Source organism: Coenobita brevimanus, chromosome 21 (assembly GCF_032717465.1).
Source record: "Coenobita brevimanus isolate Jiangsu-jjx chromosome 21, ASM3271746v2, whole genome shotgun sequence".
Classification (NCBI taxonomy): Eukaryota; Metazoa; Arthropoda; class Malacostraca; order Decapoda; family Coenobitidae; genus Coenobita; species Coenobita brevimanus.
The window spans coordinates 31,608,931-31,628,050 of record NC_136974.1 but is presented as its reverse complement, the minus strand read 5'-3'; the positions used below and the strand labels follow the sequence as shown (position 1 = coordinate 31,628,050).

The window sequence follows — 19,120 nt, the reverse complement described above, 5'->3', positions numbered from 1 at the left end:
TCTCCATTCATGTTGTGCAATACTTACACTAAATTTTAATTTTGTGCAAATATTTAAAAGATTCTGGTCCATTAAGGATTTTGAGGGAATGAATGATTAGAGAGTGAGTATGTTCACCTATTTTATTAGACATGCTGTTGATAATCCACACATTTCTTTTCTCTTGATTTGTGGACCTTACCTCACCTCACATGATGGGAAAGAGACAGGATGATGATGAACCTAATGGTGCAACTTGATATTAGCCATTTTGCTAAATTATGCTTTCACCTGAGAACCCTTACACAAATGAAAGGCACAACACAAACCTTGCTTCATCATCCTGACCCTTAATCCCGGCTAAAAAACGAGGTGAGGTAGGCTACAATGATAAAGCATGAAAGTGGGCGAACTGTCAACAGTATGCACAGTGAAGTGAAGCACGCACATTAAAGCCCACTTCACAACCTAACCATCCATAATGTTTTCTGTAAAATTTTCATTATAGAGTAAGTTCACATTCACCTGCCAGACTCTTGATATATGCTTCTCTGTACTGTACATACTTCAGTTAATCAACTGAGTCTCCCATCATTTCCCTAATTTGCCAGCTTCAGTGCAAGTATGGTACTGTATCTCATTTACAGTGTGGTTTACCATATCTATCAAATTTTTTGCCCACATGACTACGGTGGCCTGAAAAAACAGACCCATGTAAAATACACATACCTCCTATCAAAATCATTCATATACTGTCCACTGCAAGGCCATACCTTCTCCTTGGAAGGAGAGTGGTAGGATTAAGTCTTCCACATGCTGTCAAAGTGTGAATGGAGAAGGGATGTCAGTACGAAGTGATGCATATGAAGGTTAAAGCCCCATAAGCCTAATTCCTAGTAGGGAGTGATGGGCATTTTCAAAGACTCTCCAGACCTCTCCCCTCTTCTTTCTGCTCCCCCCCCCCATCAACAAATCTGGTGAATGAAGATTCAGAGAGGTAAACTTGAAGCAAGAAAAAGGAAACATCAACAGAATGCCCAGTGTAATGGACCAGACACTCATTCACATGTACTACCATTCAAGCCCTCGCAGTCCTGGCTCCACCAAACCATCTGCACTTACTGTGGTATTTTTCATTGCTAGTGTGATAACAGAACAATACACAGTCAAATGACTAACATTTTTCAGCATCAGGGCCCCCAAGATGTGTCTCCCTATCCCTGGGTATGGGTGGTGTTGTCTGAGGACTGGAATCTAAACCAAGTGTCCAAACCAGCTACCGGTAATTACATAACACATACAGTTGCCAGAAGCTGCTGGGAAAAAGAAATCCAAGATATGTGATGTATTTAGATTTGTACGTGTCACAGCCTGAACTCTGGCTCTTTACTTATGACTGATTGTTTCCTGTGTAGTAGTATTTGTAGTGTGGCTAGTTAGCTACAGTTTCCAGAAGCTGTTGAAAAAAAGAAATCCAAGATGTGTGCTGTATTTAGATTTGTAACTTTATCTGTCACAGCCTGAACTTTGACTCTTCACGTAAGTTTGAATATTTCCTGTGTAAGAGTTGTAGTGTGCCTAGTTAGTTACCATAACTATCTTTTGTCTTTCCTTCATTCTTTCCTCGTCCTTCTGCCTAGGTAACTTTACACTGTCTTTCTTTCCTTCATTCTTTCCTCTTCCTTCTGCCTGTGGGTGACTCTACACTGAGTGACAAGCCAAATGGTTTCCTGTACACCAGGAAACCATTTACTACGCTGGGTGGTAACCATATAACCAAATTTTGGCGCCTGGTGGTTTAGTGGGTAATTATTGTGCTCCAATCAGATTGAGCCGGTGAAGGTTTATATCCAAGGAAGGGTTGGGGTTGATTCCTCATGTAATGCCACTCAGGGATGAGTGAGGCTGGTCACTCTCATCTTAAATGTCGGGACCAACTGCCTAACCCTGGGCTCCTACGCTCCTCATAGGGCAACGTAGGATTGGATGATGGAAGGATGGATAGATTAAGCCTTACTTCACTCTTACAGTAGCACCTACAAGGGTCAGTGGTTTTGTTATCCACCTTCTACCTGACATCTTTCACAAAACACATTTATGTTATCAACCCTGTCACTTTCCTCAAAAATCCTAAGTGAACTGCAGACCTTTTCTGTGAAGCATCTGATATTAACTCATGTTGGTCTTTTATGCGACATTTATTTGTATGCTCCCCCCCCACTTTTTTTTTTTCTTTGCATCTACATAACCATGTTTTATCGTTCATACCCTTTCTTGTCATACCTCCTTAATAAATTGCACTAGGAATCTGTTTATCAGATCCTTCTGTTTCCTTTGCTTTTACCCCAGATTGTTCTCATGGTGTACTAGTCTCAACCTTAATTTTTCTCTATCTGTCTATTGTCAGATGCCTCAATCCCATAAGGGGTGGCCACAAATAAATCGCCCCCACGGCACCCTGTCCCCTGCCATTTCACTGCCCTGCTCCCAGATGACACCCTCCTCTCTCATATACCTATCCACTCCATCCCTTCATCTCATCCTTGCCTCCCCCTTTTTCTCCCCCCCTCCACCTCACTCACATACACTCTCCTCATCAGTGTGTCACTCTCCATTCTCTCCATATGCCCAAACCACCTTAATGTGTTTCTCCTAACTCATCCTATCACATCCACATCCATACCACAATGTTCCTTCACATCCTCATCTGTCACTCCATGTGACTCCACAGGCTCCTTTCAAATAACTCATTTCCAATGCTCTCACTCTTGACTTGTGTCCCTCCAGCAAGGTCCAAGCTTCACTTCCATACCACAGAGTTGGTATCACAATACTGTCATGTAGTAACTTTTTCACTTCCATGCTCACTTCCCTGTTTCTTATCACTGCTTTCAGAAAACCAGCAACCTTTCTTCCTTGTTGTACCCTTTCAAGCACTTCACCCTCCAAACTTCCACCCTTACTCATCACACTACCGAAATACTTAAATGTACTCACAATTTCCATTGTCTCCTCATCCAGCCTCACTGTACATTCACTGACTTCGCTTCTCTCGAAGACCATAACTTTTCTCTTCCCAACATTCACCTTTAGATTCCGTTTCTTACACACTCTCCTAAACTCATCCACCAAGCCTTGCAGCTCCCCTTCATCTTCACTTAACAACACAGTATTATCTGCAAACAACAGTACAGGGAGTTTCCAAACACTGCCCTCTCTCATTACGGCCACTCCAACATCCACTGCCCTACCTTGTATCTCTTTTATAACCCCATCCATATACAGATTGAACAACCATGGAGACATGACACATCCCTGTTTCAACCCAACCTTCAAGCAGAAAAATTCACTCAGTTCACTATCTACACACACTGCAGCCTTAGCACCCCCATACATCTTCACAGCCTTCAGCAACTTCCCATCTACTCCATATATTCTTAATACTTTCCACCTGTGTATCCACCCTGTCATATGCTTTCTCCAAATCCATAAAGGCCACATACAACTTCTTTCCCTTCTCTAGAAACTTTGCCACTAAAGATCTAAGAATGAATACCTGATATACACAATCTCTTCCCTTTCTAAAACCTCCCTGTTCCTCTCCAACTAATTCCTGTTATTTTCCTAACTCTGCCAATAAGTATCCTACCATATACTTTTCCTATTACACTAAGAAGACAAATGCCCCTATGATTACCACACACTTCTTTTTCCCATTTTCCTTTGTACAAGGGAATAATTATACCTGACTTCCAATCCTCTGGGACTCTACCTTCCTCCCAGGCCAATCTGCACATCTTCCACATCCATTCTACTACTATCTCTCCCCCATGCTTCAGCATTTCACCACACACTCCATCAATTCCTGGGGCTTTCCCCATTTTGACTTTCTTCATTGCTTCCACAATTTTCATTCTACTGATTTCTTCCTATCTTCTCACCTCCCTCCTTCTCCCAGCCATTCCCCAGCCACTTATACTCTACTAGCATTACTTTCATTCTCTATGTTCAACAATTCCTTAAAATGTTCTCTCCATCTACTCACTTTTTCTCCCTTCTCCACTAGTAATCTACCATTTTTATCTTTCACTCCCAAACTAACTTCATTACCACTTTGTCTAATTTTTGTGGTCAGTCATTTTTGTCCCCCCCCCCACACACACACACTCACTTTTCATCCACAGGCCTTTCATAGCACTAGTCACCTTCCTTCCCTGTGCCAGTCTAGGGTACTTTCCACTTTATTTGCACAAGTAACTTCTGTTACAGGACTGCATCTCACCAATTTGCTGTTCACCACCAGATCACATTTGTATTTCTTCTTAACAACCATAATCAATTGGGGTATTAAAAAAAAAAAAAAAAAAAAAAAAAAAAATAGGGCAAGTTGGGGTAAAAGATGACATAACCTTGCCAACCATTATCTGTTGCCTAATTTTTCTAGTTTCTGATGAGTTGATAGGCCTACCTATTCTCCATATAATGTGTCTGCAGATTTGCCCAGCAATGATTTGGTGCCAGGTTATAATCAAATAAAGATGTTTGTTTTGTTTTGTTTTTTGCTCATTTAACTTATTTGGCATTATTTGCTTAAGTTATGCCATTTCAGGTGCTTCGAATGCATTGCATTCATTCTGCTTTCAGATGATCAGTAACAGTTGCCCTAAAAGCCAAACCAAGAGACAGGACGTGCCTGCTTTGGTAACTTCAGTATTGTACTGTATAGATGTTTGATTTTTAACCCCGGGTACAGAGACCCCAATGGGGTAATAAAAAAAACTTTTTTTATTGCAACTAAAAAACTATCTATAGCCTGATGCCCTAATCCTGCAAGCTATAGTTCTTCAGTTGCAATAAGAAAAATAGTTTTTTTTTATTACCCCATTGGGGTCTCTGTACCCAGGTTTAAAAATCCACATCTATACTGGAGTTACCAAAGGAGGCAACAAAGCAAAAAATACAAAACAGTAGTGTGAGGTCCAACAAAGCTTCACATTGATGATAAACTTCATGGAAAGCAATACAATTATTTTTCTGAAGAAGCAGAAGCTCATGCATGCTTCAAAAATGTAGTTAAGTTTGGATTTCTTTCTCCTAAAAGCACATATTAGAATACAAAGTTTGCGTGGATCAGCCCAAACAAGTAAGATACCAGTATATATGAAAGACAAGAAAGCACTCAGAGTGCATACCTCCATCAATGCCATTGCAGAATCCTGATCCTGATCCTGATCTGCCCCCAAATTTAATTAACTCTTCTGGCTCATAGCCTACCCTTCCACAAAATTTTATTGAAATTCATTGAGAACTTTTGGATATATTGTGTGGACAAACAAGAAACACACAAACACAGGTGAATGCATAACCTCCTCCAACTTCACTAGGGGAGATAAAGCCTTTGTTCATAACTGAAATCATGTATCTGTAATCAGAATGTATGCTATAATTTTCTTTATCTAATTATATATATAGGTTATGTCTGAATGTGTTGTACACATAAGGAAAATTCATGAGTTCTTAGAAGCTGTATTTCCGTTAGTTTCAGAGTTTTTGTTATATATATATATATATATATATATATATATATATATTTTTTTTTTTTTTTTTTTTTTACCCCAAGAGCAGTTATTTACCCCACTCACTGGGGTGAAAATAAAAAATAAAAATCATATTTTTTAAAATCTCTGCACTGACAGGTTGTAGAATTTTCATTCAAATGTCATGTTTTAGGTTATGTACCCACTGCCATATGATATCCAGTCTGCCTATTTGCTTTGAAACAGATTCAGTGAAGCAATGTTAAGGCAAATTGTTATTTACCCAGACTGATATTTTTTTTTAACACCTCTTTTGAAATACTTAAAAAAAAAAATCTGTTTAGTATGCAAAGCCCCATTTACTATTACCAACACACACTTTCTGCCAGTCTCCACAAATCTCAAACCACAGCAGCCCTTACACATGCCCTTGCCATGATTACATTACTTAAATGCATTTCATCCGCATCATACATAACACCATCTATAATCCTCCCTTCTCCACTTGTCACTTTTTTCTTTTTTCCACTTCCCATTAACATCTCACAAGCTTTCATACTTCTGCTGACATCACTTACGACTCAAAATTAAACTATTCATTACAAACCAGGGATTTGTTTGTTTATAAAAGTTTCAACATCATTCCAACTGTTAAGCCTTGGTCACCTAATAGTTGCTCTCCATGCTGCTCAGCCCACTGCAGATACATCAACAGTATTCCCCTTAGTTTCTGTACTCCATCTTTTTAATACCCAGAATTAAAGCATAAATTTCTCCACAATTAAATCACCATTTTTCTAAAGGCATCCAGCCATCATTCATTCATTCTACTCTCGTTTCCAACATTCACTCCATTGCTCTCCATCTCTGCCCCTCATGCTTTCCACTCTTCTAAGCAATCTCCACATCCACCAAAATTTTCGGGCATACTATTGTTTTACAGTCTTGCCAATCAACTCTCATCACTATCAGCCTTTTAAGAATGGCCCTTTGCATTCTTCCACTAGTCATTTTCTCTGTTCCAGCCCCTTAGAATGCTTTGCGCTTTTCTAAATCCTCGTTCCTATAGAATTATTTATATGTCTTACACCCTCACCACTTGCACATCATACAAGGTCAAAAGTACTCAAAAGTGAATTATTTCCTTCACATTGCAATCATTCCAAAATTTTCATATCCCCTTCCTCCCACACCCATTCCCCTTGTATAACTTTCCATGCACACTACCTCCGAATCAATTCTACCTTGTTAATACCATTACCAGTAGTAACCCCCACAGCAACATGGGAACCACGATGTTTTAACCATGTAGAGACTGCTTTGTTAAATTAATTAGTGCTACCTCGAGGTTTCCAGTAATGTTCTTTAGCAAGAATTTCAACATCTAACCTAATCATTCAACCAAAATCTAACAGCATTCCCTTTGCGGCCCTTACAGGGTAAAACAGTCTTTCAGCAAGTTACTACAGTCAGTCATGCAATTTCTAAAACTCTACAAGTATGAATACAGATACAAATATCCTTTACAAATAAGTTTATTAGACCCTTAAATTCAGTTGATAAGAATATTTCACGTGCCTCCAAGCTCCTCTTTATTATAAAAACCATACATCTTAAAGACTAGATAACACAGTTAACCCTATATCATTGTCTCTAAGATGCTGGTTACTACTTCTTCTTCAGGGCCTTCTCGGCAGCCTTTGTGGTCTTGCCAGCACTTTCCTTCTTGCTGACCTCCTTGATGACACCAACAGCCACGGTCTGCTTCATGTCACGCACAGCAAACCTTCCAAGTGGAGCATACTGCTGGAAGGTCTCCACACACATGGGCTTGCTGGGGATCATCTTTACAATACAGGAATCCCCAGACTTCACACTCTTGGGGTTTGCTTCAATTTCCTTGCCGGTACGCCTGTCAATCTTCTGGACGAGTTCAGCAAACTTGCAGGCAATGTGAGCGGTGTGGCAATCCAGCACAGGAGAGTATCCAGCCTGGATCTGGCCGGGGTGGTTTAGCACAATCACCTGGGCGGTGAAGTCCGCAGCCTCCTTGGCAGGGTCATTCTTCGAGTCTGAAGCAACAAAGCCACGCTTAAGGTCCTTGACAGACACGTTCTTCACGTTAAAGCCAACGTTGTCACCAGGAAGAGCCTCGGTGAGAGCCTCATGATGCATCTCCACAGACTTGACCTCAGTGGTGGGGCCGGTGGGGGCAAAGTTGACAACCATGCCAGGCTTGAGGATGCCAGTCTCCACTCTGCCCACAGGCACTGTTCCAATGCCACCAATCTTGTACACATCCTGTTTAAAAGAAAAGTGCCATAAGTATTAAAGTGATCACCTTGTGGCAACTCACATGAGCCATAAATAGCACCAGCAATACAAAGCCTGCACAGTAGAACTATCAGCAACAGCTATTGCAGCTCTAACCATCTGGAAGCCTTACAGAAGACACTTAAGGACATTACAAATCAGGCCACCTGATGCCACACAACTCCCTTTCCAACACCAAAGACAACTAACTACTGTGTACTAACAGCTAACAGTACAGAAGCAATATACCAACATTCATAACAGTATGGAAAAAAGTTCATTGTATTTCAGTGTAAAGGTGCTTTTATACATGACCAGGGAAAATGGGAAAACTAGTCCAATACCCACCTGGAGGGGAAGACGAAGGGGCCTGTCACTGGGTCTGCTTGGGGGCTCGATGTTGTCCAGGGCATCATAGAGAGTAGTGAACTCGTAGTTTCCACTTTTGCGCTCAATCTTGGTTTTGGACCACCAAGGCATGTTGTCTGACTTCTCAAGCATGTTGTCACCATTGAAGCCAGAGATGGGGAGGATGGGCACTGTTGTGGGATTGTATCCAACCTTCTTCACATAGGCTGTCAATTCCTTCTTGATTTCATTGAACCTGGCCTCTGAGTATTTGGGCTCTGTGCTGTCCATCTTGTTGACTGCCACAATAAGCTGCTTAACCCCCAGGGTGAAGCACAGGAGTACGTGCTCACGTGTCTGGCCGTTCTTGGAGATGCCAGCCTCAAACTCTCCAGTACCAGCCGCCACAATCAGTACGGCACAGTCTGCCTGGGAGGTTCCAGTGATCATGTTCTTGATGAAATCACGATGGCCAGGGGCGTCGATGATTGTGACGTAAAATTTGGTGGTCTCAAACTTCCACAGAGCGATGTCAATGGTGATGCCACGCTCACGCTCAGCCTTCAGCTTGTCCAGCACCCACGCATACTTGAAGGACCCCTTGCCCATCTCACTAGACTCCTTCTCGAACTTCTCAATGGTCCTCTTGTCGATGCCACCACACTTGTAGATGAGATGGCCAGTAGTGGTAGACTTGCCTGAGTCTACATGGCCCACCACCACGATGGAGATGTGGATCTTATCCTTCTTCTTTGGTCCCCCTTCGTTGCCCATGGTTGTTGGTTAGTTGGAGAAACTTCTGCAAAAATAAAAAAAGATTAGAACTTCAAAGTATTAGCCACTTTCCTAACTTATAAAATACCCAACACCATACCTGAAAAGTACCTTCTGCCTAATCAACTCTCAGGGAGGTTAACCCCTTTTCCCTTTCCTATGCAGGATGTACAGTGACCATACTTTTAACTCTGCAATGCTAACAGATCAATAGATTGTACAGGTAATTACTTTGGCTGTAAGTTTTCTCAGAACAAACTCCTATACACTTGCCTCCACCATTCAGCTCAGGAACCCCCCCCCCTTTAATATCCCTCCCTACCATACATGCCCTGTAACTATTCAGAAAAGCTTAAATTGCCACCATCCACACAAAACTTTCTCCAGCCATTTACTTATTTGAAGATCTTGATCTAGTACTAACTATAGTCGCAGCGCACTACTATGAGGTTGTCATTATCATACCCTGGCAACCTATCATTCAAAAGTGCATCCAATTTTGTATCATACACGAATCATTATTATGCAGGAATATATTATACATTATTATTATACTCGAACAAATACACGAATCACCTGCAACATCAAATATACAAAATCAGATGCACTTTTGAACTAAAACCAAGTGTTAACTTATATGCCAGAACTGCAACTGCTCCACCTTCAAAAAAATTATTCCATTTACTCAACTCCTATACGACCTTCCTGTTCATACCAACAATGCCTAGACAACTACTGTTACCCCCATGGTCAATTAGTTTCTCAGGTAAAACAAAAATTCAAAGATCTGAACTGCATTACCCAAGCTTGCACACCATAACAGCCCTCATCTCCCCCCCACCCTTAACTCAAGCTGCTCAGTGGCAGAAAAACTATTGAACTCCCCTTCCATTCCACAGACTAGCAGGACTATCAAGTGTACAGCAATTTTAAGTTAAAGGGGTAAAGCTATAATACCACTGAGCCTATCCAGGAATGAATGTCTAATAGCCAGCTTAAATAACTTGCTAATTCTATTTTTCTTTCCCCCCCAAGCCAACTGGGAACCTGGTTTAGTAAAAATTACTAATATAGCAGGAATGCCAGACTCCAAGCGCACAAAAACACCTAGAAATACAGGCTGGGCCAAAAGTATATCTACTCCTCCACTTGATTTAAAACCATTAGTTTACCATTTAGCAAACGAACAAAAATATACTATGCCTAAGTTTAAATAGAATTTAGCAAAAGAAAGTAATAACCATTCGAAACTTGCTATAACTTTTGTCCCCACCCGTACCACCCGGCACACGGGTTACCACTTCCTACAAGATGGCGGCCGTGTAACCCATGAAAGTTACGGTCACTACACAAGTAAAACCCAGCAGAATTACTAATTATATTTTACGATTCAATGCACTAATTAGGGTGTATGGGCGTTATTCACTAGTTTTATCCAGTTATTTCCAGCGCCCAGCAACGGAAATAAGTTATCTAAGTGGTAGTCCCCTCACCCACGTGTCTTCTGGCAGCTGTTTAATTTTTTTTCTTGGAACATTTTAACTTCCATGTTTTGCCAGGTAACTTAAGATCTGCCTTCTGTCCCCTACCAGGCTTGCCAAACTACTTTACCGCATCACACCAAGGGCTTCACCTCCCTAACAAGGCCGTAACACCGCAAACAGAACTTAAAAACTGATTACAAGCACACTTTAAAAATTTAAGCAAGATTACTTATAAATTCACTTAAATTAGCAGTTTGGTTTTCACGTGCCGCAAAAGCCCTCTGTACAACCCTAACCCCCCCCCTCCCTCCCACCACCGGCCGCCATCACGCCTCCCCTTCCCTCTCTTCCTCCCCGCACCAAGACTACCAACCCTACCGACATCTGCCGCCATTTCAATAGTATCTTTCTTACCTACTTGAATCTTCACTGCCCACATGACTTGTGTTTTTGCCGGTGCTGCATGAGGGTGAGTGGTACCGGTTATTTAATTCGCCTATTCAGTGTAACAACCAAAACTACTAGAATTTTCCGAATACTTTTACATTAAAACATTACAACTTAGCAATACACAAAATTACTTCATACCTTAGGCAGCACGTGACAAAGGCCCAAGTTAAGCATGCAATATGGCACCCAGAAAAACTCCAATTTTAGTTCCATTAAACCTGACCAAAATTCATCGAAACCCTCTTCCAACATCTATTGAAGGGTAAATTCCGTGCGGCGATGGAGTGTGGGCGAGGCGGTCTGTGATGGCGGCGCCTACCATCCCAGCATGGCCAGCCGCACCCTCACCCGCTGCCTCACCATACCCCATACCAACTCTCACCCATAAGCACTATCATTATTTCGAGTTTACTTAAACCGGCACTTCACGACTTCACATTTTCACTCCCGCAATAAGTTTCGACGTGTATAAGATTATAAACAAGGCTTTGCCTCGAAACATGTGCCAGGCTGCCATGCGGACACCTTGACAGCCGGCAGCTCGCCAACTCATTTTTCGGCTATTTCACTAAGTACACATAATAGCGATATTTCTACCCACTCTACTGCACATTCGCACTGCAGTAAACAACAACCACTGAATAGAATAATAAGCTTTGGCTAATAATCTTACGAAAACAAGATTAAATACCAAAACTCACCTTAGCAGCAGGCCTGCGTCGACTGATCACGACGGAAAGGACTGAAAACTAGTGATGTTACCACTATATAGCCTCGCTCCAACCTCTGATTGGTCATCTCGCCACTACGTCACTCATGGGAACCTCACTGATTGGCAGCCAGGCGTGACGTCACTCCCTTATCCGGCCCCTGATTGGGCGACAGGGAAAAGAAGCGCGCGCAGCATCATGGAGCTGCAGCGGCGGGAAATTCAATTTTTCCTTGTGGGATAAACATTTCAATCTTGTTTAATCTGCATTCCCCTAAATTTGCATTTCGCAGTAAGAAACTTCGGTAAGGTACCAGAGATCTGATATATAATTATGAAATGCAATGTTAGTGAAAGGGATAAAGCTGATGAAATTCACACCCTTCCAGATCATAATAAACATGCACTGCAGGCTCATTATTATAAACTGATATATAATTACTGATAATTAAGAGGTGACTGAAAGCTAAGATCATAGAAACGCACAAGCAAACGAAGACATCAGCATCAGCACTCCACACCTATTTCAATCTTGTAACGAGTGCACAGGTCATCCTAAAAAAATATGCACACACACACACACACACACACACACACACACACACACACACACACACACACAGCCCAATAAAGTTAGTCACGCTCATTCACAACGGCGAAACTTGTCTTGCTGGGAGGATGGAGGAAGAACCGCATCCATGGTTGAAAAAATGGAATTTGCAAAAAATGAGAATTTCTACTTGCAAAAAGGAGTAGTTATGCTTGATTTTACTGTGTACAATTTATGGTACCGTATATCCATTCACCCCTTAGAATAGCATCTTTACTATATTCATGCATTATACTCCTTCATCTAGCACTTCGGAGACCTACAGACATACAAACTGTTGTATTTATAGTTTTGGCAGCTTTATATATAATTTTTGCTACTACCAGACATTTAATTTAGCTTAGGAGTGTCTACAAGTGGCCTAAAGATTAATGAAGGCTGTATCTAACTTCAATTAAATAATCAAAGCTAGTAAAGTTGCCTATTGATAACAAGAATATAATAAAGACGTAATAAAACATCATAAAGACAAGAAAAATAAAGTGTTATAAACTGAGTCAACACATAAATTGCAGACGGTGTTATTTGTTCATTTAGTGCAAATTGTAATTAACAAAACGTCATAGAGAAAAACAATAATTAGTTTATTCTCTCTCTCTCTCTCTCTCTCTCTCTCTCTCTCTCTCATAAGCTATAAGATACCAGCAGCCTATCATTTGTATTTCTCTCTCTCTCTCTCTCTCTCTCTCTCTCTCTCTCTCTCTCATAAGCTATAAGATACCAGCAGCCTATCATTTGTATTTCTCTCTCTCTCTCTCTCTCTCTCTCTCTCTCTCTCTCTCTCTCTCTCTCTCTCCAGCAAAGGTATGAACGAAGAAAGGAACTAGATGAAAGGAAACTAAGTAGTCACATCCTCATCACTGGTAATCTGAAATTTTACCAGTATAAGAAACTGCATATACTACTGTTACCACTACTTCCACCACCACCACCACCACCTTATTACTACTGTTACCACTACTTCCACCACCACCACCTCCACCACCACCTCCATCACCATATTACTACTGTTACCACTACTTCCACCACCACCACCTCCACCACCACCTCCATCATCACCATATTACTAACTGTTACCACTACTTCCACCACCACCACCACCACCATATTACTACTGTTACCACTATTTCCACCACCATCACCACCACGACGACTACTACTGCCACCACCACCACCACCACCACCACCTAGAAAACCTATGAAAGCCCTAAGTTAAGTGCCACTCGTAATCAGTAACTATGTGTCTTAGAAATGCCCTAAGGAAAGGGGTGATTTATAAGCGCATAGTGAAACTGCCGTACCTGTAGTTTCGGGAAGTTGATCTCTCTCTCTCTCTCTCTCTCTCTCTCTCTCTCTCTCTCTCTCTCTCTCTCTCTCTCTCTCTCAACAGTATAGGTGATATAATGGAAATAAGCGCTACGAAGGAATTAGCCTCTTCAGTACAATGACTTGCCTGTAGTATTTTTGCAATGCTTTTAATGAGACTATAATAAAGCCACCCAGTTCGAAAACTGAACCCTAATAAAAAGAAATAGAAAAAAAAAATCGTCTGGATATGGTGGAGATAGAATATAAGGCGTTCCCCGACTGATGTTTCGTCCTCAGCAACAAAGGCCAAGTTATACAGATAGACAGACAGACACAGATAGATAGATACATATATAAATTAACAGGCTGATAAACAGATAAATAGATAGACAGATAGACTAACAGACTGATACAAAGATAGATAAACAGAGAAACAGACAGATACAGACAGACTGATAGGCCTATATAGATAGACAGATAGGTGGATAGATAGAAGGACAGATAGATAAACAGAGAGATTGATTGGTTGACTAATTAACAAGCAGGTAATACTAGGCTACTTTCACAGTTCATGTAATTCCTTCCACATGGCAAGGTTGCACCACATTCCCAAACACCTAAATCATGTAGCAAAGTGACACCACATTTTGACACAGAATGGATACTGCTTTCTCTCTCTCTCTCTCTCTCTCTCTCTCTCTCTCTCTCTCTCTCTCTCTCTCTCTCTCTTTATCGCTTTCCTTGCCAAACAAACTGACTCACTCCCTCTGCCTTCCCAAGATGATGCAATAACAAAGCATCTTCCTCCAATCTTCCTCGTATAACCTCACTACAGATATTTTTCCCCATATATTACTGAAAAAACAAAGCATAATACACCTGTGATGCCTGATGAAGAGAGGAATATCTGATTAGAGGAGAAATATGCACAGGACAAACAAATAAGCTGCATATTTAAGGCTACTGCTACTACAGTATTTCGCCATTTTCGGTCATACGCACGACATGTAGACCTACTGGCTTACTTTCGGCATATACAGATGTTATACAAAATCACTATTCACTTCAAGGACACGAAAAACAGATTGAAAACCAACAAACGTGTAAACCAGACTACATCTGTACTATATACTGATCAGTCCTATATATTTGTTAGCATTTCATCTGATTGCGCCTAAACTGCCACACGATGTCATTTTTTCTGTACTGCCTGTCCGTGGGAGAAAGATACATATCACTTGTCACTACGAAAATATTATTGGAACGGGCCATGCTGGAAGCCATTGGAAGTTACCTCTCAAGAAGCACATCCACGTGTATGCAGGGTACTTTACAATGCTCTAAAAAATTCGGATTACAGCAGGATTTAGTGAGTGCTTGTATCTAATCTAACCGAGAGTTCTTTAAAGATCGGAGCGTGTAAGCTGAGCACCATATGCTCTACCGGAAGAATGACCTTGACCTTGAAAATGTGCAAACCAAGCTCGTATTTTATTTTATCTGAACAAGACATGCCACTTTGACGATATTTTCTGGCGGCATTATCACTTGCATTACATCTGGGTAATATAAAGGCGCCCAGACGTCTGCCTGGGAGCCGCCTCTCGCCCCCACAACTATCATGGCTGCCAACCTGACCGTGGTTGTGGGAGCAACACGTGGGAAGGGGACACCACGTGGCAGATGGACTCACGTGCTGGAATACTCTAATGCATACAAAAAAATCACGTGAAAAATCAAGGAAACCATAAATCGTCGGGGTTTATCTTACAGGATAAAAATGAACTAGCTCGAATGCCTTTATGTAATAGCTACACATTTTCCTATAACTCCCTTCACCTCTCAGCACATGCAATGTTAAAATTATGAATAAAACTGGCAAAACCTTTACAAATGATTAGTAACTTGGTGACTAAATGATAATTCGGCAAAATAATGACGTCACAGGCCGAGTGACTCACTGCTGCAGGGGAGCGGTTGGTGGAACTACAGATTACTATAACATCAATATCTCGTCTCAAACCCTAACCTGACGTCCCACCACTCAAATTTAACCTGTAAAGGAACATTCTGGAAGGAAGACAAGTAGAAAAACATCGGCCGGGGAGAAGGAGAGTTAGCTTCTTTGTAACTGTACGTCTCCCTCAATCTCATCTCAAGAAGTAAATATCCCAAAGCAACATCCTCTCCCGCACTCGATACCATTTCCTCCCACTTCTCTCCCCTACTTTCCCTTCCCCGACGTCTCACCTCCATATTGTACCCTATTTCACTCCATAAACGTCCCATATCCCTGAAATACACCATGATTCCACTACATATATATCTCGAAAACGCCCAAATTGACAAAAATTCCTTGGTAAATTACGCCATACTTTCGTTCTCATCTTAGCCTATCATTCCTGTTCTAGAAGTTACTATTTAAAGATCATGTCCCACACACACATACCAATATAACGATAATTTGTAATCTCAAAATAATGAAATGATCCTAAATGAAGCTGCTGACCAATAATATCACCAATATCATGAACGTAGACGAAAAAGACGAATCATCCAATGTTTACTTCATCAATTCTAGGAAAACAGAGAAAAATACATACCTTTTCCATTCTCTCATCCCTAAATTAAATACAAAATAATATCGTCACTTATCCTAGAGATCGACAGTTACAAATTACGGTTCTGTGGTACATGATGTAATTAATGTTAAGATTCATGGCCATCGGTAAACTTTATAATTACAACGTCTACAGTATATTCGTTAAATTTATAACGTGATGGAGTGCCGACCGAAGTGACAAGGTGAGCGTACATAATTATCAAATCAAAACAGGTTACTTTACGCGGATGCCTTGTGGTAATAGACAGACAGATAGATAGATAAATAGAGATAGATGGATATAGAATGGTAGATAGACTGATAGATACAGAGAGATAGATAGAGATACAGAGATAGATGGATAGATAGACAGACAGATGGACAGAGACAGATATAGACAGATAAATGGATAGATAGATAAATAGATAGATAAATACAGATAAAGACATACAGACAGATAGATGGGCATACCACAACATACAAACTAAACTCAGCCTATGAAAACTGGACTTATTCACTATAGCCAGGTTTGATTGCGAAAATTCTAAGCCTTGAGGTACGAGTCTCGTTGATTACTAGTCAAATTTAACCCCCAATAAGACTACACTTGAAAAAGGGGTATGGACCTCTGTCATATGCACTGTTTTTATTATGTCTTTACAGGGACAAAACACACACACGCACACACGCACACACACACACACACACACACACACACACACACACACACACACACACACACACACACACAAAATAAATATACTTTTCCACACCCAATTAAACCTACAGTAGTCTATTAATATCCAGCCTTATCCTAAGTCCAGTCATAAGCTGCCCCCCCCCCCTCTCTCTCTCTCATGGATCTGATTTTCCGTGACCTGAGGATTAAATATATATACATTATTTCTCGATCAAAACAATCATACATTCATTCATCGGTTGCTATATTCTTTTCTCCGATACACAAGTTAGTCTGCAAATAGCGCTCAGTCCGCTGGTGTGGGCGTGGTGTGGAGGCAGCCGTTCCCAGAACACACGAGAGACTGTCTGGCGGGGTATAAGTGGTCTGAATGCATTAGGAAGGATCTGCAAACTATGTGTGGAAAATCTGGGACATTCTGAGGTCTGCTGGGGTGAAAACAGGTGGTGGTGGTGGTGGTGGTGGTGGTGGTGATGATGATGATGATGATGATGATGATGATGATGATGATGATGATGATGATGATGATGATGGTGGTGGTGGTGGTGGTGATGGTGGTGTTGGTGGTGGTGATGGTGATGATGATGATGATGATGGTAGTGGTAGTGGTGGTGATGGTGGTGGTGATGGTGATGATGATGATGGAAGTGATGATGATGATGATGGTAGTGGTAGTGGTAGTGGTGGTGGTGGTGATATTCTAAATGGCGTTGATGATATCGCAACACTTGTTCCTTAGTGACTCATTTTACACCTTCTTAACTCGTAGTCTGGCAGGATTTTAGCTTGTTTCTTCTACTTCCATACTGTTGCCTAGTTTTTAAGCACTGGAAAAAAATGTAACCCTCATTCAACTTTCAATGTAAACTTATAAAATGAATGGAAGTGACAGTAAAATTATGTACTATGGTGCTGAAGGACTTAGCTGATGTGTCTTACAGTAGGAATAAATTGCTTGTGGTAATCGATGCTGTAATATTCTGGGTACTGGAAAGGGAGAACTGTATGTGGTGGAATATATACGTGTGTGACTCGACTGCAGATACCCTAACTCACTTCCTGTCCCTTGAAAACGAGATGGTGGACGGCAGGAGGGTAACTTTAGGCTGCAGTCCACCTAGTTCTCGTTCACGTGGTTGTAAAATGCTAACCCTTCACCTAATACAGGAGTCTGGCGTTATGGTATACTGTGCGAGTTTAAACAAAGAGAAGGCTGATGGCGACATATTGATCAAGGCTCCTATGACTCACTCTTAAGGCTGAATATGGTGTCTGGCTTTAGATTTGATAAACTAAAAATGACTGCACCATACGGGATAACAAGTCTTGATATACTCGTAGTGCTCCTTTATCATCTCTGCTTTTTTTTATGTGTATCTGTACTCCCAGGGGCGTACCCAGAGATTTGAGGGCCCAGGGAGCTAGGTTCTTTGCGGGGCCCTCCTCCTGGAGGGGGGCCCCGCAAAGAACCTAGCTCGCCTAATTCTCAAAACTTACCTAATATCTCAGCCGGGATTGTCGGGATGATAAATATATATATTCTTAAATATTAATTTAAAAGCTTGTAAATTTTTAAGGCTCTTGGGGACCCCCTCAATTGGGGGCCCGGGGGGAAGTTTCAAACAGCCCCCCCCCCCCGCACTCTCTCAGGTACGCCACTGTGTACTCCTTCGATCAATACTCGACTATTTCATTCAACTCGTAAAAGCCTCCCGTATTAGGTTAACGAAGTATGTGTTTAACCCCACCAGTTCGAAAAGTGTCTACCGGGAGCAAGAGTCAGCTATGGCGTCATGGTAGGGAAAGGATTTAGATGAATTTATGAAGCCTACGAAAATGTATTAAACCGGGAAAGTTATTTAACCGAATATTTGTATCTTCCCACAACTTGAAGGAAATGTATGAGGGTAATAATAACCAAAAAGCGACTGAATGAAGCAAAATCGTCCTTTCACTTTAACTATATAGTCTCAGATTTTCGTCCTTTTGTTGCTTGTTTCACGTAGCTCAGTGGCAGACAGGCAATACAACGCTACATTCTTTCCATAGCACTTCTTCGTGACTGTGATAATATTCCAGTGTTAATCTCCCGTTACATCTCTGCAGTCGGAGAGATGCCAGTTTTGGACACAACGTTAGAGTAAAAAAGAACATACAGCATCGCTGGGAAGGGGTTGAGATGGGTATATTAGGAGTAGGAATATTGTGGAATGTGTTGGATGGGGAATTTTACTTGACTCAATGTTTGCCCTTGACCGCCAGGGAGGGAGGGAGAAAATAAAGAGAAAGGGAGTAGAAAGGGGGAG

At 41.3% G+C, this 19,120-nt stretch overlaps 1 protein-coding gene across 1 annotated transcript; it reads right to left on the bottom strand.

Annotated features, from left to right (window-relative positions):
• Positions 1–7,037: 7,037 nt before the first annotated feature.
• On the bottom strand, positions 7,038–11,664 carry LOC145392256 (elongation factor 1-alpha-like). Its single transcript, XM_080266722.1, has 3 exons — positions 11,587–11,664; positions 8,178–8,976; positions 7,038–7,817 (listed from the first exon to the last, which is right to left on the bottom strand). Exons 2-3 carry the CDS (start codon positions 8,949–8,951, stop codon positions 7,185–7,187), a joined length of 1,407 nt encoding a protein of 468 aa, XP_080122848.1. The 5' UTR covers positions 8,952–8,976; positions 11,587–11,664; the 3' UTR covers positions 7,038–7,184.
• Between the last annotated feature and the right edge of the window lie 7,456 nt (positions 11,665–19,120).

Bases quoted from the DNA above. Each gene is read 5' to 3' on its own strand.
- LOC145392256 (XM_080266722.1), bottom strand. From the start codon at position 8,951: ATGGGCAACGAAGGGGGACCAAAGAAGAAGGATAAGATCCACATCTCC. The intron at 7,818-8,177 runs GTGGGTATTGGA...TCTTTTAAACAG, and splicing joins CCCTTCGTCTTCCCCTCCAG to GATGTGTACAAGATTGGTGG.